The sequence below is a fragment of the Mixophyes fleayi genome, chromosome 6, assembly GCF_038048845.1.
Source record: "Mixophyes fleayi isolate aMixFle1 chromosome 6, aMixFle1.hap1, whole genome shotgun sequence".
NCBI lineage: Eukaryota > Metazoa > Chordata > Amphibia > Anura > Limnodynastidae > Mixophyes > Mixophyes fleayi.
Genome location: NC_134407.1, coordinates 182,565,633 through 182,593,377, shown reverse-complemented (window position 1 = coordinate 182,593,377; position 27,745 = coordinate 182,565,633). Strand labels below are relative to the sequence as shown.

General features: G+C 39.8%; 1 protein-coding gene across 1 annotated transcript in view; it reads right to left on the bottom strand.

Moving 5' to 3' along the window:
* The window catches only part of LOC142094898 (fer-1-like protein 4), a 104,845-nt gene that overhangs the window by 10,007 nt on the left and 67,093 nt on the right, over window positions 1-27,745 (bottom strand). Inside the window, exons 27-40 of the mRNA XM_075177504.1 lie at window positions 25,986-26,099; window positions 24,470-24,631; window positions 19,597-19,762; window positions 19,032-19,129; window positions 18,013-18,138; window positions 16,593-16,641; window positions 15,654-15,751; window positions 12,990-13,121; window positions 12,800-12,910; window positions 10,701-10,828; window positions 9,006-9,176; window positions 6,958-7,112; window positions 2,716-2,894; window positions 2,384-2,469 (exon numbers count right to left, since the gene is read on the bottom strand). Of these exons, the coding sequence (XP_075033605.1) occupies window positions 2,384-2,469; window positions 2,716-2,894; window positions 6,958-7,112; window positions 9,006-9,176; window positions 10,701-10,828; window positions 12,800-12,910; window positions 12,990-13,121; window positions 15,654-15,751; window positions 16,593-16,641; window positions 18,013-18,138; window positions 19,032-19,129; window positions 19,597-19,762; window positions 24,470-24,631; window positions 25,986-26,099 (1,775 nt within the window). The remainder of the gene's footprint in view (window positions 1-2,383; window positions 2,470-2,715; window positions 2,895-6,957; window positions 7,113-9,005; window positions 9,177-10,700; window positions 10,829-12,799; window positions 12,911-12,989; window positions 13,122-15,653; window positions 15,752-16,592; window positions 16,642-18,012; window positions 18,139-19,031; window positions 19,130-19,596; window positions 19,763-24,469; window positions 24,632-25,985; window positions 26,100-27,745) is intronic.

Genomic DNA, 27,745 nt, shown 5'->3' with positions numbered 1-27,745 from the left:
ACGACATCCCTTGTGACTTTACTTTTTTGTAGCACAATGGAAATAGCCCTTTTCCAAAAGGTGAAGGAAACTCTGGATAAAGCCATTTACATAGCAGCCCTTTGAGTTGCATAATACTTATGTAGCTGACCATGTTGTGGTATATATATCTTCAGCACAGTTTAGACACTAAAGACATACTAATAACATGCACTTGTGTATTAGATTCAGTAATATCAATCTACAATATAATATCTGAAATAAACATGAAGTTCTTAGTGCACATTTTGATAAAATTGTGAATGCCCATCTACCGCGTCAAAGTGACCTCATTCAGATCCCTTCAGGTCCCTACACTGACAATTTCTATAACATTGGTACATAGATCTCGCTGTTGCATCTGCATACAGTTTATAGATAACGATGGTAGAACCCTAGCTGAAAGCTACACTAGTTATAAACAAACCTGGGCCGTCTCCTAAATATGGGACGGAAGCAAGGCCAAGAAGTTCACCTTGATAAGAAGATTGTCCAGGTACCTGATAACCATTACCACTATGGATCTGAGAAGGGTGGCCATCACTGACATCATCTTTGTGTTGCCAGGCTGAAGGGTAGGGCCAGAACCTGGTAATGTTGGCACCAATTTCCCTCCCAGACTGGAACACATAAGTAAGGGACCTTGACACCATGAACTTGTCCTGTTCCATGCTGTCGATAACCGGTCTCAAGGACTCAATCTAGGCTGCCCACAACTGAATGTTTAAGGATTTCAAGTTCAGAACAGTTCGAAAGGAGTCATCTTGCTTCTGGAAAGGTTTGAGCAAAAACCCAACTTTTTTATTTTCTGGCACTGGAATAACAACTTCCACTGAAATAAGGGGTTGAATGACATCTCTTAGGGCAAGGAGTTTTACCTTGTCTCTGGGAAGACCCTCAGAGAAAAAGCACATAGGCGAGGAAGTCAGGAGATCTATGTATAACCCTCTTATGATACCTCTCACCCAGACATATGTGGTAAAATTGAGCCACTGGTTCTGCGAGAATAGCAGATGGGCTCTCACTCACAGAAGTTTCCGGGTGGGCTAACTGCCTCTCTGCATCCCTCCCCGGGAGTGAAGGACTGACACTTAGTGGGATGACCTTTTGCCTACCTGTGGAGATGAAAGGAACAAAACCTAGGACACTTAGGCCAAGGTGCATTAAAAAGGAAAAAGAAACTCTCTCCTCCAGTGGCCAGGGCAGTGATTTTATGCAGTTTGGGAATAAACAGGAACTCTCCACATTAAGGAATAATTCCAGGGTCCATCTTCCAGGTCTGAAGCCAGAAGACAAGCCACGTGGAGGCTTAAAGTTTAGTCCCAATGAGCTCCCCAAAATACTTGGTGGCCTCCCGCATATGCTCCACCAGGGTAAGCAAATACAATTTAGATCTGTCAAATTGTACCCTACACCCTCACCCCCCCCCCCCATCAACTGTGTCATCCATCCCTCTACAGCCTTTTTGATTCAAAGTGTAATTAAGCTTGGTTTAAGTGAGGTCCCCACAGCCTTGTAAATGGTCTTAAGGGTGACCTCAATTTTCCTACCCATGCTATCCCCCAAGGTAGCAATGTTCTGAGTAGTGGTGTTTTGGAAAGGCTATGGGAGATAAAGAGGGCAAACAAGAAGGAGCTGCTGTTTCAGGAAGCTCCCAAAATGGTAGCTATGTTTTTAACAGTGAGCTTGCATATCTGAGAAGCTACACCAGGGAGGAGGTGCTGAAGGGATCTCACCTACCACCCGGGCCCAGCACCTAATGATGGCTGCCGTCCTTAGCCTCCCTGTGACCAGTGTGGGGCTACTATGAAGGGCAGCTCTCACCTGATTCCCCTCCCCCTTTGGACCCCTAAAATAGTAAAAAGGTGGCTCACCTACTCAGTCCTGGTACCAGGAAATGGACTGCAACTTCCATGTCCCTCTTTGCTCCAGAAGGAGCAAGAAGCCATATATAATTGTTGCTCCACCTCCGATACATGGCTCAGGTGCCGGCCCAATGGTGCAATAGGAAGCCATAGAAATTTAACCCAGCACTTAGGAATACTGAGCACCCAGAAGCAGCCCATGGAGGGGGAGCTTCAGTTTTGGCAGTAAATGAAAAATTGCCCAAGCACCAGTCACCACATAGTACACCCAGTGTCTCCAATGGATAATAGAGACATTTAGGTGTGACAAATTTCTCTATCAAATTCCATTTACCTACATTCCCATTACATTTTCCACCTTGGCTATGTTATCTTGCCAATGGAGTACTTATAAGTTAAGAGAAGAAATAATGAAGATAAGTGTAGTATGAGCACTGAGTAATGCACAGTGTCCAGAAGACTGAACTGAACATAATTTTGGAGTCATTTGTCTTATTTACCTAACTGGTGCACGTGGCTTGATGTTAACAGGAGGGGGGGCAGGGACATCATTTGGAAACATGTCAATCCACATGTGAAGGGATCCCTGAAAGACATCCAACAAAATCAGATTAAATCGTGTTAACATTAATGTCTTGACACACAAGTCTGCTCATTTAGAGACTTGGTTGATTGATTTAAATCATAGACATAGCTTTAGAGTGGATGAACCCTGAAATCCTAAGATAAAGATAAAAAGTCTTCTTTGAACATGATAAATTGTTAAACCAAATTAATCAATTGATTTACAAATTGAACTGGAGATGTATGTCAAGTTTCTGTGTTCCATTACCTGGCCCAGGCCTGGACTCTCAGGACTGTACAAGGTTCTCACTTCCACATGCTCTGCCACCAGTCTGGTTCCATACTCGGGCATCTCATCCCAATGGTGGAGAACGTGCAAAGCCTTGTGTTCATCGTAACCAGACAACAGCTCATCTTCCTCTTTGTTCTTGTCTCTCATGAAAGCCTCTAAAATGCATAAATTGTCAACATAACTATAACATAAAACACAAATGTAGTGACCATAGACTAAACACAAATGAAAAACAAAAAATTAAAAAGCAAATATTAATAATCACTGTGCAAAGCAGAGAAACAAAATTAGAAAGGAGAATAACATTGTCTTAAGTAGAAGTAAAAAGAAAATATTTGCAACAGTAATAAATGTCTTTATATGAGGTGTGCAGTGTTATCTGTAAAAGTCTCCATTTTCTCGGTGCTGCCATCTGTATACAAGACTCTATCCGGCTCCAAAGTTCAAATCCAAAACTTAATTATAATTGACCTTGTTGGGCTGCATTATTGAACTGATATCTGATTATTTTGAGCATGAAGGTTCAGATGAATAATTGAATCGTCACCATGTTTTTATGATTGTTTATCTTTTGGAGCTTTTCATATATGAACGGTGTTTGTATCTCAAGGAACAAACAAATTGTCCAGATGATTCTGTTTCACCATGAATGACTTTTTAATTTTATGTCTATGACTAATCTATAAATTGTAATTATTATTTGTGAACACTGAGCTTTTATTTGTTAGCACATTGGAATATACTGTATATATTTACTTTATGGGTATTAAATAGGAAAAAAAAGGCAAAATCACAAAAATACACCTTCCCGTAATTCTAGTCATAATTACTGATATGTACATAGAGCTGTAATACAAAATGACTCAAAATATATTAATTTAGTACCATCATTGACTTGATGTTTATAAATTTCAGTTTACCAACCTTTTACTTTGTCCTTCCGGGAAGTGTATTGCAGTTGATGGGGTTGAGGGGTGGCGTATCACATATTGCATTATTTTGGGTACACACCCGTGGTGAAATGATAAAATATTGTCATTTCATTGCTGGGGTCTGGACAAAATAGAGCAATTTGCTGTGACTCACGTCATTGAGCCCCCCTACCTGCAGGATGCGGGAGAATGGCCTGCTCTTGCAGGAGTCCGGGAGACCGATCCAGAATTCCGGAGTCTCCCGGACTGTCCAGGAGGGTGAGCAAGTATGAGTGGTATGCAAATTATGGTATTCATAAATGTCAAATTGCAGGAAAGTGATACAATTACAGTGAATAATGTATCTAGAAGTGTTACATTCCTGGGTAGTATCCTTAGGTCAAGTTTATATAGATCTTATAGTCAAATTGAGATACTTGGTTTCTTTTAAAATGTTTCCACAATATTGTTTAAAAAAAATGGCCCAGTTTCTCTTCTTCCATTTCAAGTGAAAGTTCTCATAATATGGATGTCATAAATTGATCTACAAATGTTGCTGCCCGTTTACATGTTTATAGTGCAGTATCCAATATGTAAGGAAGCACTCCCCAATCTTACAGGAGACATATTGGTAAGTGTCAAACTTTTCCAGCTCCTAGACATTATATTAAACAACATAATAGGAATATTTCTCTGTTCTGTTTTCCAAGTATTTGTAGAATCCCCACATTAGGTATGATGATGTAATGAGTAAGATTAACAATCTGAAGCAAGAATTATATGTCTGATCTTAACTTCATCTATGGATTGGGATTTTATTTTTTATTTTTATTTTTTCACATATATATTTAGTGTTGTAGTGAGTGTTGCTTTAGCACAGTTGCTTTTAATTTGTATTAATCAGACAGCTGTGTTATTTAAACACCTTGTTAGGAGGGCATCTCTACGGTATGGTTAAGGACAGCTCACCATCGCTACATGCTTGAGAGCTAATATGTTATCCTGTTTCTGCATCCTGGTGTGTTTGATTTTTTTTATTGATTGTTGAGCATTCAGTAAAGCTTCATAGATTATACCACATATCTATTTATAAAAAAAAAAAACATGGATTGGAATCTAAGATGGATTGGTTTGAGACATCCTTCCATAAATAAAAGGGTGCAAACTTTTTTTGAAATCTGGGAGAGTTTCATTGAAACTATGCTCACTTCTACAAAATGACAGATAAAGCAGTTTTGTGCTGTCGGCCATGCACCATTTTAGTTCCCCTTATTTGTACAGTCTCTAATGTATTTATATCCTTCTGGAGATATGGCCTCCAGAACTGAACACAGTATTCTAGATGAGGCCGTACCAATAACATATACAGTGGCATTATTACTTCTTTCTTTCTGCTACTGATTCCTCTCCCTATGCAACCAAGCATCTGACTTGCCTTCCTCATTGCTTTGTTACATTGCTTACCTGCCTTTGTCACCTGAAACAGTGACTCCAAGATCCCTTTCCTCCTCAGTAGTTTCCATTATAGCGCCATTAATACTCTATTTAGCCTTTGGGTTTTTGAGACCCAAGTGAATGATTTTTCATTTTTTAGGGAACAAGAATTGTAGATTACTATATAGCCATTTTACCAGATCGGTGAATGTCTTGCGGCTAGCGCGGTACGGAGACTTGGTTAACAGTTGTGACTGGCAACAACCTAGTCCTCGATCCATATCTTACAAAATTTTACTGGTTCACTGTCCTTGGTACAAGGACGCCAGTTCTTGGGACAAAATCATATTGAGAATACTCTTCCCTAGGGGCATCTTTGGAACATCCTCATGGTTAGCAGTGTTCTCCAAATGGGATGAATGAGTAAAGGGGATTTTTGTACTGACCATAAAATCCATTTCTCTCTTGAATCCAGTTGGGGGTCACTGCGGTCCCACCCCTTTAATTTACTCGGTTTTAAAATTGAGCGTTGTTCTTTGTTTGGTTATCTCAGTCATATCCTATTGGCTTTGTTAGTAAAACAACTGAGGAGATATGGCTGGAAGGGTAAAGAGGGGAGGAGCTAGGATACAAACAAATGTATAGTTTGAATAGTACTAAAAGTTCTATAGAAGAACATTTTCAAACTGTTCTACAGAATATTCACCTCCATCTGCATTTGGCTGCAAAATTTTTAATTTTTCCCTCGCGCAATTTGGTCTTAAATGTTCACCAAGGAAATTCCCCCAGTCATTTTTTTACTGCCCCGAATTCCACCTCTCATTTTTGTTCAGCCTGGTCCTCTCCAGTATTATACCCCAACCACACAGAAGAGCAGAATGAATTGATATCATTGTCGACCCAGCTCTATTCATATACCATGAATTCTGCAAAATGACAAATTTAAAAATAGAGTGTGGGAGCAAAACTAGATTATATCACGGGAACCGTGCACCTCTGCAAAATGACATGTTCCACCATCAAATTCAATCCACAAAGAATTGCATTATAACTCCACTGATTTCTAGTTTGCTTCTTCATTTTCGCTCTTGCCCCAAATTTGCCAATAAAGTTCAGTTGTCTCTTGGAACCAGTGCGAGACAAGTACCTATACTTTTGATCACAACAGTTTTACTCCGTGAATTTTATATTCTATATATGTTGATTATGTTGGTCGTGATTATATTTTTAGTATTAGAACATTAGACCTCCATGGTTACAATGGGTATAAATTAGCTGCATTCTGATAAAGCCCAGTGCACTTTGTGTATATTAATAAATTAGAGTTTATACAACAATCTTGGATTGGTGTAGCCCATCGGTTTCATGAGTGTAGAGCAGTTGCAGCCAAACCTTTGGATGTTGTGACACCACTGTGTATGTGGATGCTACACCAGGCTGTGCGTAGCTAACCTGCTAACTGAACCAGCGCCCTTCTCGTCTTATTTATACCACCATAAATGTTTGCCTATGAGCTGTGGGCACTTTAAAAAAAACCAAATATTTTGCTGTGTAAGCATTATTAGCTCTATCAACAAAGGTATATACCACTAATTAAGGCTTTTGCATCAAGCTAATTTTATTTTGCTGCCCCCTAAATCTTGAACATATGAGACAGATGCCTCAGGTTACATCATTAAAGGTCCATACGTCCATTATTTTTTTTTGGCATATCTTGAATGTAAATGATACGTCTCACAGTCTCCATGAATTCCTGTGTCACTTTCAACCAAATATACTTGACGTGCTGTTTGGGAATCACTGATGTAGTGTTGTTACTAATGCTAATTGCTACAGATTGACAAACCCTTCAATTGATTTTACATTTCCTTACCTTCAGGAAATGCCTCGTTGGGTATCTTAAAGATCTTGTTATTCACTTTAATTTCCTCTCTCCTGTACTCTGCGGCTGGTAGGCTGTGCTTCTTACATAATGAGCTCAGTATCTGTGATGGCTTGAACGCATCTCTCCATTCATTATAGCCCTCTCTGTAGGACAAGATATGTGATATTTTATGCAATGTGACACTATTTTGAACATATTAGATGGGATAGGACATTATATGGAAATAACATGCAGTCAGAGTGGGATGAAGGAAACATATATATTTATATTGTATTCGCGGACTTCTGAGTTTTTGTAGATTCTGTGCACATGGGCTATTTCAGCCATTGGAGCCCATGCATTGCCAACCGGTGGGATGGGAAATGGGTGAAGACAAAGCGCACAATCTTCAGTTATTCTAAATAAACATAGGTTAAAACAGCCTTAGCTTGGAGCATTAATTCAGTAGTCTACCTCCTGGACCTGTACATTATTATTATTATTATTATTAATTAATTTTTATTTATAGGGCGCCACAAAGTATCCGTAGCGCCGTACAAGGACAAACAATGGCACAGTACAAGGTGAAACAGCACAGTACAAGTAACAGTAAGCACTATAACTCTGGGGGCTCAGGCACAGCATGAAAGAGAGGGAGGGAGGGGGGGGAAAAGTGAGTACAGGCAGGTAACTATGGCCCAAGAGGGTGGGCACGGATGACAGGTTGAGAGTCACTGAGGGGAGCGGAGAGAAGCGAGAGGAGACAGAGGGCAGAGGGACTGAGAGGAGGTGAGCTGAGTAGCTGGAGAGCGCAGTTAAAAGTGATGGAAACAGAAGGTAGGAGAGCCCTGCTCAAAGGAGTGAACAATCTAAAGGGAGGGGAAGACAGACAGACACATGGATGAGACAGAGAGACGGGAGGAAGGGGGAGAAGGGAAGAAGAGATGAGAAAGAGAGGTAGCCGACCGGTGGGAGTTTAGGCATGAGGCTGGAAGGCTTTAAGGAAAAGGTGGGTTTTTAATGTTCGTTTGAAAGAGGACAGATTAGGGGAAGTTCTGATGGAGCGGGGGAGCTTGTTCCAATGGAGGGGAGCGGCACGGGAGAAGTCTTGGATACGTGCGTGATAGGAGGTAATCAGAGGGGAAGAGAGGCGACGATCGTTGGACGATCGCAGTGAGCGGGAGGGAGTGTGAATAGAGATAAGGTTAGAGATGCAGGGAGCAGTGGAGTTGGCGAGGGCCTTGTAAGTCAGAGTGAGGAGCTTGAAAAGTATTCTGTAGGGGAAGGGGAACCAGTGAAGGGCTTGGTAGAGTGGGGATACAGAGGTGGAACGTCGAGAGAGGAAAATAAGCTTAGCAGCGGCGTTAAGTACAGATCTAAGGGGAGCGAGATGAGAGAGGGGGAGGCCGATAAGGAGAAGGTTGCAGTAGTCCAAGCGGGAGATAATCAGAGAGTGGACGAGAGATTTGGTGGCATCCTGGGAGAGGAAGGGCCGAATGCGGGCAATGTTGCGAAGCTGGAAACGGCAGGATTTGGCGAGAGAGTGAATGTGAGGGGCAAAGGAGAGAGAGGAGTCGAGGATGACACCTAGGCAGCGGAGTTGGGGAACAGGGGAGATAGATGAGTTGTCAACAGTGATGGAGAGGTCAGAGGGGAAGGAGGTACGAGAGGGAGGAAAGACAATGAGTTCAGTTTTAGCAAGATTGAGTTTAAGAAATCTAGAGGACATCCATCCTGTACATGATCTATATGAATAAGCACGCTAACATCTGGGCAAGAATTGTTGGAATCAGAGATTCTGGTACATGCCCATGGTATGTGTGTTGCTATAGAGGAGTCCAGAGGAAATAAAGGAGACAGGAGAGCATGTAGAGGTTGGTACAGTGTCAATATACCAGTTACTCATAATCATTTTTACATACGTTACTTAACACTAGAGCTAGGTTTATTGTTATGACATACCCTGGATTAGGACTTGGGTTCATGCTAGCTTAGTGGTTTTTGTGAAGAAATTTAGATTAAGTTTGGGCCTTCTCTATGGACGTGTGTACACTTACACATCATACTGCAGTGCTAGACCACAGTTTGGCCGGTGAGTACTGTAGAAACGATTTTCCAGGTCCAGCTTAGTCTCGCCAATTAAGTCATCTGACCCGATAAGATCATGATCATACACTGAGATTAACAACTCTGATTCAAGAGGAAATGAGATGGTCATTTCAAACACCCTGCACAACACAAAAAGGAGAAAGAGGTTGTTTAGTGACCTAACATACTACATTAATTTGGAGAGATGAACATGATAGTACTCAGTGACATTTTACTTTGGAGGCACCTTTGATGTCCTTAACCACAGGCAAGAATAAAAGAATCAGCCTTGGTATTAACATCAATAGTGTCTCTATGCACACAATCTTTCGCATCCAGAGCACCGTCCATATAATAGCCACTTATTTACAAAGAGCATTCCATAGTGTCTCTGACCCTGTCACACAACAGAATGTAATGGTACTACCAGACCCAACCTTATTTGAAGTTACTCACTTATTATGTTTTTAAGTTTTATTTGCCCCCCAAAAAATAGTTTGACATAAATGCTGTGCAAGCAAAGAGCTGCCTCTCAACTTCCATCCCCCTCTCCCTGAATACAGTCCTACTGTACCAAATGATAATCCTAACCTGATTAATGCACCTAGTGTTATGGGAAATTCATGCATCTGCAGGCCAAAATATTGTCATCTGTGGGGTAGAAGTGCAAAGGTTAATGGGAGATGTTGGGGGGTGGAAAGGGATCCTTGTTAAATGCGGATTAGTTTGCACTGAAATGCAACAGAGAGATTTAATTTTGCTTGATTGGACTAGTGAAATGAGAACACAGGGTAGAGAGGATCTATAGGCAGTGACGTTCCCTGCTATGCAGGAGGGAGCGTAGTCTTTACCTCCCCTCACAGGCACTTGAGTTTTCTGCCATCTCTATTCTCTCAGGTGTAAACCTGGTCAGTATTTGTGTGCTATTTGCTAAATCAGACAGCATTTCCCTGCATGTAAAAACCAAAAACAGTATGTACACCCCTTGCATCACGTGATTTGTCCAGGTGAAAATTTCCACCCTTTAGCTGGATTTGCTCCTAACTTTAGATGAAGCCCTATGTCCGCAACATTGCTTAATGCAAAGTAACAACTGCTCCAATCCGCTAACTACAAAACCACTCTAATTTCTCAGAGTGTGAATTGCTCAGAGGAATTAGAAAGGAAATCAATACTAAAAATAACAAAATAAGAAGAATCAGTACTTGTTAATTATACAGGCACCACTTGGACTCTGTCCACCTGTTGTTTCAGGGTTTGGTTATCTTGAGCAAGCGGTTATCTCCTCGAGAGTACTTGTATGCTGTACTTGTCAGTTCTCCTCTCAGCGGTGAACCTGTGGGCCCCCGGCGCACTTTGTACTACACTCTCTCTTCCACAGTAGTGGTACAAAAGATTACTGAATTACTGAATGATAGCTGGGTGTAGTTTTTTCAAGTGGCGCTCATATAAATAATGAGTACTGAAGAATGAACGCATTTCTGAGTGATTTTGTGATCTGTGTATGTTCATGGTCACTGCAAATGTTGTATGATGGAATGTAACCGTCCCCATGCAAATCTGCCAATGTTTTCTCATCAAATAAATACCAACATTCTATTGTGTCTGTATTCTACTAGTACATATTTTAGTGATGATTTCTATTTGTTGGAAGAGTTACTTACTCTCCAAATACTGGGTTCAACTGCTTAGGAATATATCTCTCTTTGCTGTCCTTTGTCTGTTCTCCCACTTTCACAATTACATATGGATCTGCCTTGCCATTAGGATCAGCTGGAGCTAAATTAGTTGCCTATAATAATAAAAAAAAGCATAAGAACGCATTACACACCTAAAAATAGGTAAATAAAAAGGTAATTTTGTGATTTATTTTTTTTATAACATATGTTTTGTGCATAGTTTTTTAGCCTTTTTAGGAGTCGTTTACTAAAGGCAAAACAAGAGTACAGGAGTTTGTCAATGTAAAAGAGAATTTGTGAACCTTTTACATGGTTGATAATCACTGGCTACATAGAAATCCACTAGCATTGGCTATGTGAATGCATTGTGCTGGTACCTTGACCTCAGAATGACTAGGTAGATGACCCAACATGGCCATATGTTGCTGACCACCAGTGTACACTATCATTTAACCATCATCATCATTTAATTATATAGCGCCAACTTGTTCCGTAACCAAGCTGACTCATACAGGAATGTCCTGAAACCTGCAGTGATGGTGATCACTGAAGTGCAGTTCAGAACAGATATCATTCTTACAGGTGCTTTACTTGTAGTTGAAAATCAGACTATCATTCAAAAACTAAACCATGTCCAACCAACACATGCGAACCATACGTTTCCAAAATATCTGATAATGACTAAAATATATGATCTAATGAGATAAGCTGACAATGACAGCTACCTGGATACTATTTATATACAAGAATTTGGCTATATAGGGGTTTAAATATATTCAAATTATTCACAGTCATCTTGACTGTTAAATAAACTGGAGGATTGGGCGGCCAAATGGAATATGAGGTTTAACACAGATAAATGTAAGGTTATGCATTCAGGGATCAAAAACAAGAAAGCAATCTATAAATTAAATGGAATTAATTTAGGAGAATCTATAATGGAAAAGGATTTGGGAGTGCTCGTAGACAGTAGACTTAGCAATAGTGCTCAATGTCAAGCAGCAGCTGCAAGGGCAAACAAAGTATTGGCATGCATAAAAAGGGGCATAGATGCAAGGGAAGACAGTGTAATTTTGCCACTGTATAAATCGTTGGTAAGACCTCATCTTGAATATGCAGTACAGTTCTGGGCACCACTCTATAAAAAAGATAATTTGGAACTAGAAAGGGTTCAGAGAAGGGCGACAAAATTGATAAAGGGTATGGAGTCATTAAGTTATGAGGAAAGGTTAGCCAGTTTAGGCATGTTTACTTTAGAAAAGAGGCGTCTAAGGGGAGATATGATTACTATGTACAAATACATTAGGGGTCAATACGGAGAGCTTTCATGGGAACTTTTTACCCCAAGGACCATACACAGGACACGTGGTCATCCCCTAAGGTTAGAGGAGAGGAAATTTCACAACCAGCAAAGGAAGGGGTTCTTTACAGTAAGGGCAGTCAAGATATGGAATTCATTGCCAGGCAAGGTTGTGATGGCAGATTCAATAGATATGTTTAAGAAAGGGTTAGACAAATTTTTAGCGGAAAGGTGTATCCAGGGATACGACCGTTAATTTTAAATGAAGGATAGTAGTGAATATAGGGTAAAAATAGGACTGCAATATTGAGTCTGGGGGGATTTTCACAATTGAAACAGATTGGCGGTTGCTTACTCTGGATTAATTTCAAAAATAAGTGCAGGATCGCAGGAGATCCAAAATAGGTTGAACTTGATGGACTGGTGTCTTTTTTCAACCTCATCAACTATGTTACTATGTTACTATGTTACTATGTTACTATGTTTGTGGCTTGCTGCATAACATTAGCCAGGGTTTCGGATTACAACCACTAAATGTTCAATAGTCCTTTAAGGGGAAGTAGCTGCAGTAAGTCTTTGTCCAACCTCTACATATGCGGCATTAGTAATGGTCTGCGCACTATTGCTGCCACATTTGAGAGGAAGATGACAGAAGCCAATCTACTATATTCTTTGTTTCTTAAATGCCTGGTGCAATATTTCCAATACCTGCACCAGGTATCAGCAGTACTACAACGTACAGAAGGAAACACAATCCTGCAGGGATGCATCCGAGAATACTCACTTTGACAATGTAAATTCTCACAAGAACTTTTATTGGCCGGTTCCTCGGAACACCCCTCATTATCTGGAACTCATCGGTGGCCTCACTAGCTGGGTAGATATAGAAGGATCCCTAGGGGATACAATTAAAACATCAGAAAGAGCTTGGATTTAAGAACCAGGTATATAATGACTCACAGCAGAGAATGTACCTTGTATTTTCCCATGAAGTTATCTTCATCATTTCCATCCTCGTCATCCAACGCCTTGCCCCGATGCAGAGGAAATACATGTAGCCAGTCTTCAAACTTGTCAAACTCATTCTCAAGTTCTCCTTTATAAACCTGCACATGACAACTGCTGTTAGTCTAGGCCAGTTGACTATTATTCCATTTGAAGTGTCAGTTTTCATAGCAGAGTTTTGGTTTTTGTCATTAAAAAAATGTTTAACTTAGAATATATATTTCCTAGAAACCAGGCGTGCATTCCCCTTGGATAAATTATTTTACTATATTTAGCATAAAAATAAAAGTCAGCACAAAACGGAATTCTGACCTGTCGACTCCTGACATTATTATTATTATTATTATTATTATTATTATTATTATTATTAATAACGTAGATTTGTAAGGCGCCACAGTGTTGTACAGTAGGGAACACAGGACATACATAAAACAGGGACATACAAGGCAGACAAAATAAATGCAGACATGAAAACAAAGGGTATGGAGGACCCTGCTTATTAGAGATACTTTAAACACAAAACCCTCCTTTCCCAGTTGTAGTAACAGAGTTTTGAACCTGTTAAATTGGATGCTGTCACTATGCTATGTGCAGTTGCAGACACCTTTCTATATTATCCAGCAAGTGGTGCCTGGAGAACAGAGATTTTGTGGGTCCACATCTCCATGACAAAGAACATAGCAGGGAGGTTGTGTTAAACGTTTGTTGGTGATAGATATCCCCTTAAGGAAATATAATAATAATAATAATAATGACGCTATCTACACTATTGTTATGATTGATATATTATTGATATTGCTGTCTAACTATTGCCAATATGGCAACTCCCTTAAAAGCAAGACTGCAAACGTATAAATGTAAACATAACGAAAAGGGATATTCTTTGAACACAATAAATTGTGCTCAGATATATTAGGTGAAATGAAATTATATTTATGTTTTTAATTTTTGCTCTCTGTTTTTAATTTAATTAATTTCCATTTCATTCTTATGTATTCTCTTCTTTTGGTGACATATAGGCATTTGAAGTTTTAGATCTTTTTTTTTTTTTTATAACTTAAAGTTTATTAAATCCACATGGATGACAGCATACAATCCAAAAGATAGCAGGAAGGAGAATCAAGCACTGTCGCAAAGCATATTAGTAATTGCTATGCAAACCAAAACATAATACATGGATGAAAAATTGTATTGGCACGAGCAATATCCATATTATTAGAAAGGTAGTGGGAGAGTGGGAGGGAGGGGGAGGGGCTGGGGGGTGGGGTCGTCTGCCATAGTAAGACAAGGCCAGGAGGAATCTCAAATATCAGGGAGCATAACTTAGCCTATAGGGATATTAAAAACAGATGTATCCAGTATGGACTAGGCCATTTATGGGAGGGCGAGTGTTGGGGGTATTATTGGTGTAACCAAGGGTCCCAAATTTGGTAGAACTTATCATCTTTCTCTTGCAGATGGAGGGTGATTTTTTCCATACTAGCAATAAACCAGACATATGTTTTTAGAGAGGAGACACAGGGAGGCGCTGCGATTTCCATGATTTGGCTATCAGGCACCTGGCAGCCGCCAGAATATGAGAGGCCAGTTTTGCATATTGGACATCCGCATTTTGTATAGGGTAACAGAGGAGAAAGGACCAAAGGTCTTTTTGAACGGGGTATTGGAGAAGAGAGGAAAGGAGGGTAGTTACTCTATCCCAGAAGGAGGAAATAACAGGGCAAGACCACCAGATATGGAAGAGGGTGCCTCTATGGCCACATTCCCGCCAGCAAGCAGGGTAGGCAGTTGGGTACATTTTAGCCAGTCTATCAGGCGTAAGATACCACCTGTATTTTATATGCATTCTCCTTAATTAATGTAGAGCTGGAACTAGAGGCTACATTCGCTCTGATGGTCTCACAACAGCCCACCTCCGGGGGGGGGGGGGGAACCAAGTCGCTCTCCCATTCTCGTTCATGGACACTTCCATAGACCAATATTCTGTCGAGAATTAGACTATATATTGAAGAAATCATGTCTCTTCGACGAGGGGAGGAGAGGCAGAGGGTCTCAAATGGGGAGATCCGTGCAGGTGAAGGGCCCGACAGGAGAGAGAGGACAAAGTGCCTAATCTGTAGATAAAATGGTGGATTTAGTCTGGGGTATTTAGAGCGGAGAGCGTCGTAAGTCATAGGTCCAAAAGATCACCAGCAAATCGGATGCCCGAGGCGATCCATGGTAGAGAGAAAGACCAGAGCCCACCAGGTGGGAAGGCAGGGTTGCGCCATAAGGGCATAATATTCAGGGAAGTTGGGGGGACAGAGAGATGGCTTTTGCAGATCTCCCAGTTCCGAGCTGCAAATAGTAAGGTAGGAAATCGCTTAACCAGTGCAAGCCTAGCTTGTTTAGGAAGGCCCCAAACACCTGAAAGGACTGGCAGAGAGAGGTAGGCAGCTTCTATATCAGAAGTTTTAGATCTTAATGGGGAAGTCAACCTTCAGTCAACTTCGTCTTCCAAGCATAGTTGTTCATTTGCGTTGTCCTACATAAGACGACAGACCAAAATAAACTTCTGACCAGAAGATAAAATTGTCTGGAGGTTACATCTCTCCTTAGTCAAAAACTATATCAGTTACAAGACACAAACATACCGTTAGAGTGGAGATTGCTTTCCTTTTTGGTTTCACAATTTCTATCTCAACAATTTCTTCTTCACCGACAGCGTCTAAGGAGTTGATATTCCCCCCATCTAAATACAAGGCCTTATATTATTATAGATGATACTGGAGGGTTACACATGCACATCATATACAGATCATGCTAGTGCATTTAAATAATAAAACAATAAAAATGTTGATATGATAACATAGGGGGAAAATCCGAAGCCTGACCCTACCCAACTGGAAATTGATATTCTCGGCTTGACTCCAGCTGAACACATCTTCTTTACTTATGGCTGCAATTTAAAACCTTGGGGCCTATGCCAATGGAAAGACATGGCAACGTCCTAGCTGATTGCCCCTAAAAATAACAGCATTAAACTTGAGCTCCGTCTTTTACTTTATATTTAAACAATCCATTTAGTATTCCTGGTCTAGAAGGGTTTTTCCAGATCATACAATACTCCCTCCTAACAAGTTTTCCCCTGTAGTCTGTATTCTTATCTGTTTTCCCTATTTCCATTTCAATACATGTTACTGGATTTTATATGATTCTTTTGCATAATGTATGTTCTACCTCCCAACATTTCAAAAGACCACAAAGGGCACTAAATAATTGTTGTAATAAATAAATGCACTTTTTCTTATATTCACAGACACACACACTTCTTGCCAGAACTTTAAACACATATTTCAGGCACTAAAATATGTGATAATATATAGATGTGATGCCACTATGCATTTTGTAGACAGTTCAGAGAACCCATGGATGGTATATTATTGGCATTTAAGCCCACACCTCAGACCCAGAATCTTGAGCACTGTGCCCATGTTCTTCTCCTTGTGTCTCTCTCAGCCACACAGCCCGATCTCCATAATCCTGTGTCCGACTTTGCCCACTAATCTAATGACACTTAGTGGATTTCTTACCTCCAGCTTCTTCATTTTCACCTTCTTCATCCTCTTCAGCACCATCAATCTAACATGATTTAGATATTAAAGACAAAATAGTTATGTGAAGTACAATAGTTATATTAAGTCCTTCATCTCCAAACCGATCACCTACGAAGGAATATTTCCAGGAGCCAAGACCAGCTGTTGGGCATGTCAACCACAGCAATTACTGTGAACCTCTTGTTATAGACCTAACCTCTACAATATATTTGTGATAGACAATTTAACCCCTTAACCCCTTGACACAACCAGCAACTGGAGCAATTTATTTAGGTCATTATGGTTGTTTTTTCTCTACAGAACTCAATAGTCACCTGGGGGTATATTTACTAAGCTGCGGGTTTGAAAAAGTGGAGATGTTGCCTATAGCAACCAATCAGATTCTAGCTGACATTTTGTATAATGTACTAAATAAATGACAGCTAGAATCTGATTGGGTGCTAGAGGCAACATCTCCAATTTTTCAAACCACCAGTTTAGTAAATATACCGCTTAGAGTTCTCATACGGGATATATGACCTTGTTACAATGATACTGTATGCGGGGCATGGGTCTGTATTATGCGTTGGACACAGGGATAGATTGTTATCTCTTTGGCAATACAATAATAATTCCAATATTTTGTGAACAACACTTTACTACTGTTTTGCTAATAATACATCTTCCAGGGTAGGACACTTCCACATTCTATGCATAGTTTTAAATATTATTTTAAAGTATTATTTAAAAAAAAAGTTAATAAAAATGTATTAAAGATGATAACTGACTGTGAACTTAGATTAAGTTACGTGTGTACAAAGTTCAGGTTAAGTAAAGGAACCACTCAAAATATATCTTCTCAAAAGAGTCTTACTGTGAATTTGTTTAATACAGCAAAAGTCTTAAAGTAAAAGTATTGGAAAATGTGTTGGGTAACGTCCATGTCCTAATGTTCTAAATCTATTTTCAAAATAGATACAGTATGTCTCAGTAGTCTATATGGATGTCTGATCTTCATGGATTGTGTTCAGATCCACTTCAGTTTATAAGGAACTTGTATACTGAATGTAGCATTGGAAGAGGCTTCCTGCTTTTAAACAAATCCCTCTCTTTACACTGTGTTTCCTCTTTGCCAGGACCCCTCACTTTTGTCTGGGTTGATGAGTGAAAGCTGCCAGGGCAGGAGGTGTATAATTAATGCAGTGCCTGACTGGACTGCAGCTGTGTCAGTCCAATCAGTTACCTGCTTCAATACTCATTTTGGTAAAAAGAACAACTAATAAATAATAAAAACTTGGTTAGGATTATATTTATATGCATAAGTGTGTCCCAGAGAAATTTTTGTGCAGATATTTCTTAAAATGTGATAACTACCCCATCTTACACAAACATGCATCTACAATCAACCACAACATACATGATCTGATATATCTCTTAGAGATTCATAGTATTTTGACCACCAGTCCAGCTCCTCAGCATCTGGTCTTTCTTCCTCCAACTCTTCATCCTTAACTATAGTTTTGCCCAAATTCTTCAAAGGATCCTAAAATACACAGATACAATTAGATTAGGTGTAAGAATGTAATATGTAATACCTCGCGCAATAATAACACAGTAATAGCAAACTCGATCTTTGAACAACTTTCCTTACTCAAAATAATAGCACACAACCTCTCTTGAACAGTTTCCTCACTTATAATAATAGTAAATTACTTCTCTGGAGCACTTTCCTCACAAACATAGCACACTGCCTTTCTGGTGCAATTTCCTGACACAAAATAATGGCACATTGCCTCTCTCTGGTTTTTGCACATACATACAATAATAGCAAACCCTTCCTCTCTGGAACACTTTCCTCACACACAAAATGATAGCACACTACCACTCTGGAGCACGTTCCTGACATAAAATAATAGCACACTACCTCTCTGATGCCCTTCTTCACACACAATAATACTTTACCCTCTTTAGGAGCTCTTTCCTCACAAAGAATAATAATACACTACCTCTCTGGAGCACTTTCCTCAAACTGTCTAATAACACATTACCTCTCTGGAGCACTTTCCTCAAACTGTCTAATAACACATTACCTCTCTGGAGCACTTTCCTCAAACAGTCTAATAACACATTACCTCTCTGGAGCACTTTCATCACACACAATAACACACTACCTCTCTGGAGCACTTTCCTCACACAGAACAATAACACACTTCCTCTCTCTCGAGCACTTTCCTCACACACAATAACACACTACCTCTCTGGAGCACTTTCCTCACACACAATAACACACTACCTGTTTAGCTCACTACTTTTCTGAAGCACTTTCACTATACACAATATTGTCACACTCTATATCTCTGGAGCACTTTCCTCACTACCAGTAACAACACAAACTATATTTTCCATCTTCTGTTAATGTTGGTAAGTCCCACATACCTTTACAAGGTTAAGAGGGTTGAATTTGCTGTCCTTTTCATCATGTTCCACATTTACGGTGGCTGTTGGGGAAGTCATCCGCATAATGGATTTTCTTTCTATTTAAAAAAAACAAACATTTCTGTCATGTGTGTATGAATGCAGCTGTTTCCATAGATATCACCCAATTTATCTCTTTAATTTTTTTTTAAACTAAAACTATGAAGCCTTGCAGTATATTTATCACAGGTCGGCTTTTGTGCAATGAAACTGTCCAGATATGACACATCACGATGGGCCTATCTGACAGGGAGGCTACATGCAATAGGCACAGAATCAGGATGGCATAAGTGTAAAGACTGGAGGTGGCTGCCCTGTGTTACTTTATATAGTTACGTCATATTACCATACTTTTTCTTATGTCTGTTTTACAGCTTAATGACGTTTTAAGAATTTGTTTAATAGGTAGGACAGGTTGGGCAACGAAGACACAAAAATGCTCTAGGATGACATAAAGTTAAATTATTCTATGTCTTTGCCCAGTACTTATAAATATAGTAGATTTTACCCACTATCTATTGCTTACGTTTTTTAGCTTCTGCTTCATCAATCTTCTCTTCCAGATCCTTCGGAGAAAACTTCATGAGATGAGACACTACTGAAGACCCCACCATAACAGAGCGGCCAAACGCTCGCTGCTCCACTACAAAGATACTCAGAGGTGGGTGAAGGTACACTTGTTCTGGAAGCTCCTGCAATTACAATATTCAGTTAATCATTCCACTTAATGTGGACTGCTAACCATGTATGCATTATGCCAACCATTAGCCTAGAAATGTCATTACATTTTTCATTCATTCATTAGAAAGAGCCAGTTTAAGAGATCTGAAAAAATTCACATTATCTGTGTTATATCCTTTTATAGATATTAGTCAAACACAGGATGCTATGAGCTGGCTCGCACCTATTTGCAGTTCTGATGATAAGGAATCTTCTAAATGTTTATTGTCCCCTTTATCGAATCGTGATAGCGCTGTCTTTATTTATTAACACCTTAGCAGACTTTGAGGCCAGTATTTCTGGCTATAGCAGTGGTGAAAAAGAAAGAGCATCTCAAATTACAATTAAGTTCCAATGGCTATTTGTTGGATCCATGAAGCAGTAGTGCTCCTACTTTCCTTATTTTTGTATGCATTCTGTCCTGAAGTTCGGGAGTCTTCCGAACATTCCGGGAGAGTAAACAAGCATTGTAATATTTCGATGTATTATTCAAAGGGATGGTGAGGATGAACATATACTCTCATCCAACACTTAACAGTCGGCAGATGAGGATTAAAAATACCGCAAAGTGAATAGCCAAAATGTGGAATGATGGTAGGCCCACTGGTACCCATCTTTTTGGTATGGTTAAGCCTGTTGTTAACCTGTTATTGTCTGTATAAGTTCCATTTCCTGTTTTAAAATATGTACCACGTTCCCCTAAACTCCCCCCATACAACACTCACTTCCCCTTTCTCCATTTCTCTTTTCTTTTTGCTTTCTGTACCCCTTGCTTAAAAAACTTTAATAAAAATTATTGTTGGGGGGGGGGGATGAGTATAAAAAATGGCAAATAGGCTCAGAGAACATCACATTGCGAAGTACACTGCAGCAATGCTAGTGTCAGTGGTAATGAAGCAAAGGAAAGTGCTAATAATGCATCCTGATCCAATGTGTTTAGTATTCCCCATTACCCATTGTACACATGCAAAGCAATCTATTTTTGTAGACACTGATGAGTGACAACGTATTACAAATTGAAGTTACATTAGACAAGCAATTTTCAGAAAGTGCCTTTCATATTGTGTCAAGTGGTATTTTATCATACAATAAACTAAACAGATAATACAATGTCAGACAGTACAAGAAAGCTGAAAATCACCAGTTTTGACACTTCAAGTATAACATGGATAACATATTAATGAGCAAGTGCATAATATGTGGCAATAGGTTGGAACATCAGCCCTGATCCAACTTATATTAGTATCCTTTCGGAGAAAAAAGCAAGACATAACAATCCAGATGGAAGGTCAAACTATAAGAGTGGAAATTGTACATCTAGCGTTGTTGTCCTTGCTGATAGTGATGACCACCTGATGACAATTCTGTAGTACAAACTCTTAAGTTCTCAGTCACCTGCCGTTCATTTTTGTAATAATTCTAAATGACCCACATCTATAACCGCTGACCATCATTGGTAAAAGTAATAAACAGAGGGGAAAAGTACAGCACTAAGCATCCTAGAGCACTCTCCCTAAATGCACCCTTAGCTAAAATAATAGCTTTATAAATGTCTTTGAGTTTGCTGAATCAGTGTAATTTCATGAATTAATGGCTTGTGCAGAACCCAGTACCTAGCTGGTAATATTTTATAAGTAAAGCTATACCCACTATATACCCCATCATCCTCATTGGCTTTGGCTTCCATCATTACATTATTATTATTATTATTATTGTTTATTTGTTAGGCGCCACACGGTTTCCACAGCGCCGTACACAGTACAAACAGTAGATTATACAGGGTGAAACAGCACAGAACAATAAACACAAAGTACCAATACTTCAGAAACTCCGGGCAGGCAAATACAGTAGAGACGGAGTGGAAGAACAGGTATGGAGACAGGAGGGAAGAGGGGCCCTGCTCATACGAGCTTACATCCCAAGGGAGGGTAAACAAAATCAGGCACAAAAGGGAGCCAGTGAAGCAAAGGGGAGAGAAAAGAGGGGCCAGGGGAGAATGAGCAGAGGAGATGAGAGGTTAAGTGGATGGTTGGTAGGCCTTAAGGAACAGGTGAGTTTTAAGTGCCCGTTTGAAGGAGCACGGATGGAGCGAGGGAGGTCGTTCCAGTGAAGGGGGGCAGCACGGGAGAAGTATTGGATTCTAGAGTGGGAAGAGGTGATCAGAGTGGAGGAGAGGCGGCAATCATTGGCCGAGCGCAGGGAGCGGGCATTTCATGCCGTTCATCTTATTGGCATGAGGTGTGTTACATGTCAATTTAAAATTTGCTACATCTGTAAGGAGGAAATGTAGTGTTTGCATACACTCCTGACGGTTACACAGTTTGGACCAGAAATCACTTCTAGAAAATTAAATCCTGAATTGACTGTCTTCCATACAACTTGAGATTTGACAATGGTTTGCATGTGATGGCTTCCTTGCAGTCAGGGCAAGTACCACACATCCAATATTTTGCTTATGTGCTCAACCCAATAGCGGAGAGATTTATTGCACGTTTACCAAGATATTAAGTGTATTCTAGTACTGTCAGAGAATATTATTGCCCATTTATACAGATTATATTACACATGACACCTTACAAAGATGTAACCATTTGTCAAAACATTGTATGTGATTCTCCACCTAGATGAAATTCTACCTTGGCTATGATTGAGAGACAGCATAAATAACCAAATACAAGCCCTCAGTTACTATGTTATGTTACATCCCAACTTGGTGGGAAATATATTTTTTTCACCCAAAGCAATGACAAAGGATGTAGGACAAATGATGCCTGTAAGAGCAATTATTAAAAGATATATGTGGCAGGACAATGAGGTTGACTGGAGAGACGAGTTCTTGTCCTCTGCAACCCGAAAATCATATACATCAAAATCATGGGCAGCACAGTGACCTAGTGGTTAGCACTTCTGCCTCACAGCGCTGGGGTCATGAGTCTATTTATTTATATAAATAAAATGATGATGATGATGATATACACATACATCTCCAAGTTATATGTGTGCTCGTGGGGAACAGATAAGAGATGATGGTAGTGCTGGTCATTTAGTTCATGACGGGAGTCATAGATGAGAATGAAACACAGATAGGAAATAATGTTAGGTGATGTTGAATTAGCATTCTGGGATGCATACAAAATGCAGAGCATTGTGAAAATTTCAAGAAAAGAGACAATTCAGTCTGAATCCTGCTGGATCCCAACGCTGCAACTGGAAAGTCTGCACATTTTTGGCTTAATATGTATTTTCTTTAGTCATTCACACAGCAAGAATAGGAATAAGTCAAAGAAAAAAACTGTGTCAGTGTGTCACAACAAACTTATGTCCGTGCTAATGACTGTAGCAATCGCAGCAATCTGTCACCAAAACTACTTCTGAGGGACAGAAATAAATCTATTAACATCCCCCCAAAAATTATTTTCAAGAGAATGATGATCTTTTTTTTTATGTATGGAAAATGGTGGAAACATACCTGCCCTGTCCTACTGTACTTCTACCTGAATATGACCCACTGGAAAATGAATAGAAGCAGCTTAAACAGTGGCCAGAATTATCCAAATGTTCCATTCAAACACTTTTCTGCCCATGTTCTATTGTATTGTCTGAATGTGTGTTCAGTGGCTGCTGGTGCAATTGTAACCAAAAAGCGCAGTCAATTACCTCCAAAAATGTGGGATATAATAAACAATGGATAACCATTATACTTACACCCAACCCTGTACAAGATCCTCAAGCTCAGGGGCTGGCTGGCAAGTTAGAGACTCTGAACATTTTTAAGGAAAGAAAAATGCAGGTGGCCCAGTGATCCAGCCTAAGTTAGGCCACTATGGGACCGGCCATCTGCCCCTAGCCCAGCCCCTGCTCAAGATCAATAAGTGAGCTTTAAAACAATAATAGAATTCACATTCTTTGGACCTCTCTGCTCTTTACGTAATAGGTCTAATTTAGAGTTGAACATATGTTTGCATATGAGCAAAGGTATGTCTGCACATCTATATTGTGAGTTAGGTGCACCTTAAGATACTTGCAACCTTAAATCTAGCAAATAGATGTGCCCGGAGTACAGATGTCGTCATCAACTCTCAGACTTGCACCCAGTTAATCATTACATGATGTTTGCTTCTTGTAACTAACATATTTAAAGATATGTTCTACCGTCAATAAGATGCATCTAAAAGGGGTGCACTAGACTTGCATACTCACACCCTTCACTTACTGGACACACTTTACTGGAATTGTATGCTAGCACTTCTAATCCGCCTCTCCAAGCAAAGGGCCCCCAAGTGCAATATACATGCAACATACATACAATCAGCACAGTATTCTTATAACCGCTTTGTCACCCCTACCATAGAAAGGAAAGAAGAACTTTGCACAGACAATTTCTTGTTTAATTCATTTACATATCAGGCGTGCATGTATGCCACATAGTTTTCTTTTTTTACTTTTACACTGTGACAAGCACAAACATTTGCACAGGTAGAAAGGTGTTTTATCGCCATCACATTTACCTGAGTCATCACATTTAAGTATTTCACCCATACTTTCTTCTGAACTATTTAAGAAAATCATTCTCTTTAACTATGCACTTGTTGCCCCTGGTTTTAGTAGTGTTCTTAATTATAGCCCCAATGCCTGTTACATGCGTAGAGAATACAATATTTTGGTTCAGGTCTACTCACCACATCAATGCATTTCACCAACTCAGTGAAATTGGGAAATTCCTTGTAACTCAAGATCACTTCTGATTCCACCTTTTTCCCAGCACATTCGATCCGTACCTGAGGTTGATCCACTTCAAATAAGTTTAACCTCCTTAGATCTCGCAGCCCCCAGAAAAGAATCTAAAAAAATCCAGATGAAATCTCTGAACCTCTGTGCCTCTGAATATGGTGAGACTGCAAACACTATGAGGGTATTTACTAAATTAGGTTTATTCATTATACCCAGTGTTCAAAGTGGTATGCTATGTGCCACTTCTCCTACTGCCTTCATGGTAAAACTATCAAATTCCATTCACTTACATTCCTATTACATTTTTCATAGCGCCACTCCTAAATTTCCACGTTGACCACTGATTATAGCAGTGTGTAAATTAAATCCCACATTACTTTTTAATTTATTCCCATAAATAGATGGTCACCCTGTCAAACTAACTGTTCTTTCCCTCCTAACCTGGAAGGCAAGTGACACTTTCACATAGGTAACTCAATACCTGGTTCATTTGTTTAGGTTATATTTCTGAAATGCTAGTCAGATCAAGGATTAATCAGGAATTTTGAGGTACCTACCTCGAAAGTTAGGAGGGAAGGACCTTAGCTTAAACAGTAAATCATGTTTTGGGTCATCCTTTCTGGGACAATGAAGCTAGACTAAATAGTATTTTAGAAAAAGATGGAAGTTGGCCTTAAAGTGGGGGGATAAGGTTGTCTTAAAGTTAAAATGACTGAAGATATTGGTGTTAATGTGGGGGAATTAGGATGGACTGTTTTGACATTTTCACTCTTTCCACCATGCTCATTGTGAGTCATATCCGCAATGCTACAAACATTATTATTATTTCTGTCTTTGACACCACAGAGCTCCACAACGCGGGACTGTTGGCAAAACAGGGACATACAGGGTAGAAAAGATAAATACAAACATGAAAACAAAGGGTAGAGAGGGTCCTGTTCTTGAGGCTGCTTTCAATATATTGGGAAAATGACCCAGCTGAGACAAAAGAAGTGATTATGTGTCAGAGCGGAGATTAGTACATTTGTGATGGTGTACCAGTGTGAGTAGTACAGGTGGTAATAAAGTAATCTAATATTGAGATGGAAGAGTATGTAGGGAATTCCGTAAGTGGGCAGCAGCGGGAGAAGTCTTTTAGGCTGTTAAGTACCGATTGATCTTCTGGGGAAAGTTCACAAGACCAGGATTTGGGTGTGCTCCTATGAATGCTCTAGCTGTTTAGTAGGCACATTTGCACACATAGAAGAGCTCTGCACACCTTCATGTCTGCACCATCATAAATTACCTTTGAAATGACCTTGGCAAGGGTATGCTAAGCAACCAAACAGATATTTATTTTCATTGTAGGAATCAAATCTCATTAATGATTTGTTGCCAGAGGGCACTGTAAACTTGCAGTTATTCACTTTTTCAATAAATAATGTCTTAAGTCTATATTTATTCCAATAAGGATAAAATATTTACCTCAATTCTAAATTCCTTAAGGACTGGACGAATTCCATGTGGAATAATGTAACGATCAAATGTGTCATCCATGTACTCCGGCTCTTTTGGCTTAACATAATCCGGTATGGCTGGCTAAAGCAAAGTAATGTTTAAAAAGATAAAGCATGGCACTTCATTTCTGACCAAAAAATAAATATTTTTGTATTGCAGTGCAGAAAAACACAACAGTGCACAGCATAAAAAGTATGTGTGTATATATATATATATATATATATATATATATATATATATATATATACACGCACGATGGTATAAATATTTGATAAATATTTTTTATTTGATAAATAACAGAAGAACGAATACAGAGTTTAAAACAATATATAAACTATAACTTTATATTTACAGTGTGGGTCTACAGGAGAACAAGCGTATTATAAGACAAAATTTAATAAAACCCAGTGTTGAGTCTGTACTTCTGTAGAGATCCAAGGGGACCAGACTGGTATGAAAAGATGAAAAGATCAGGTTTGACATTTAGGTAGTATGTGTTTTTTTTTTCCAATGCAGGTGATGTATGAAAAGCGACTTTTAAATGACGATGGAATAGAAGAAATATCTGTTTGTTTCCATTGGACTGCTGTGGCTGATTTTATTTTAATACTACCAAAATGTGGGACATCAGCTTTATAGGATATTTATCTGACTATGTGGAGGCAGAGAGAAGAAAGATCTGAGGATCTTTAGCTATAGCAACCTAAGGGGCATATTCAATTTACGATTCCGGTCCGCAGGATCGCGTACTTAATCCACGGTACCGCAATAACGTGGATTTTCATTCGCAGCCCATAGGGTTGCGTACGAAAATCTGCGTTATTGCGGTACCTTAATACCGGCAATAACGCGCACTTTCCGTGGTAACGCGCGTTACTGCGGACCGGAATCCTAATTGAATATGCCCCTTATACCCCATTCATATTGCACCAAAATCCCGGGTTTTTCCCGGGGCGAGCTCAAACCCGGGTCTTGGTGCAGTATGAATGGTACAAGTGAAAAATCCCGGGTCTAAAAACCCGGGTCTTTAACCCGGGATTTATCGAGGGGTAATTCCCGGGTCGGACCCGGGGGAGGGGGGGAGAGAGAGAGAGAGAGAGAGAGATTTTTTTTTTTTCCTCCCATATTCCATTTTTCAGCCAATGAAAAGTGCTCTGGTGATGACTCCCACAAATTGCCAGGGCACAGACTTGTGCAGTATGAATGGGGTCAACCCGAGAAATTCCCGGGTCCGAGGTGCAGTTTTCTGAGCTAAGACGCTCCGAGCCCCTGCAAAAACCCGGCTTCAAAAACCCGGGATATCGCCGGGGCGGCAGTATGAAAGTGGTATTAGAGAGGTAAGGTGTTAAATAATACCTCAGAGAGCTAAGGACAGAATTCTCCTCAGCACCTATTTCCCGGGTGCTCCAACCGGCTGTTTTACTAGCCACTCAGCTCTTGGAGCCCAACAGAGTTCTATTATAATAGAATAAACCATTGTTTCTCCTATTAGAACAGGCACTATGTGAGCACTACAGGCAGCAGTGTGTGTTAGACCACTCAGGGCCATCTTTTCCATTGGGCTCGATGGGCAAGTGCCCGGGGGCCCCATAGGCAAGAGTAAACTGTCAGGGGTAAGGTGCCTCAGATAAAACATTTTTTATGCTGTGCCACTGATTGTGGTAAAATAGATGTTCGGCTGTTCTATCTTCTATCACCTCCCCATGATGCCTTTTTTAAATAAAAAT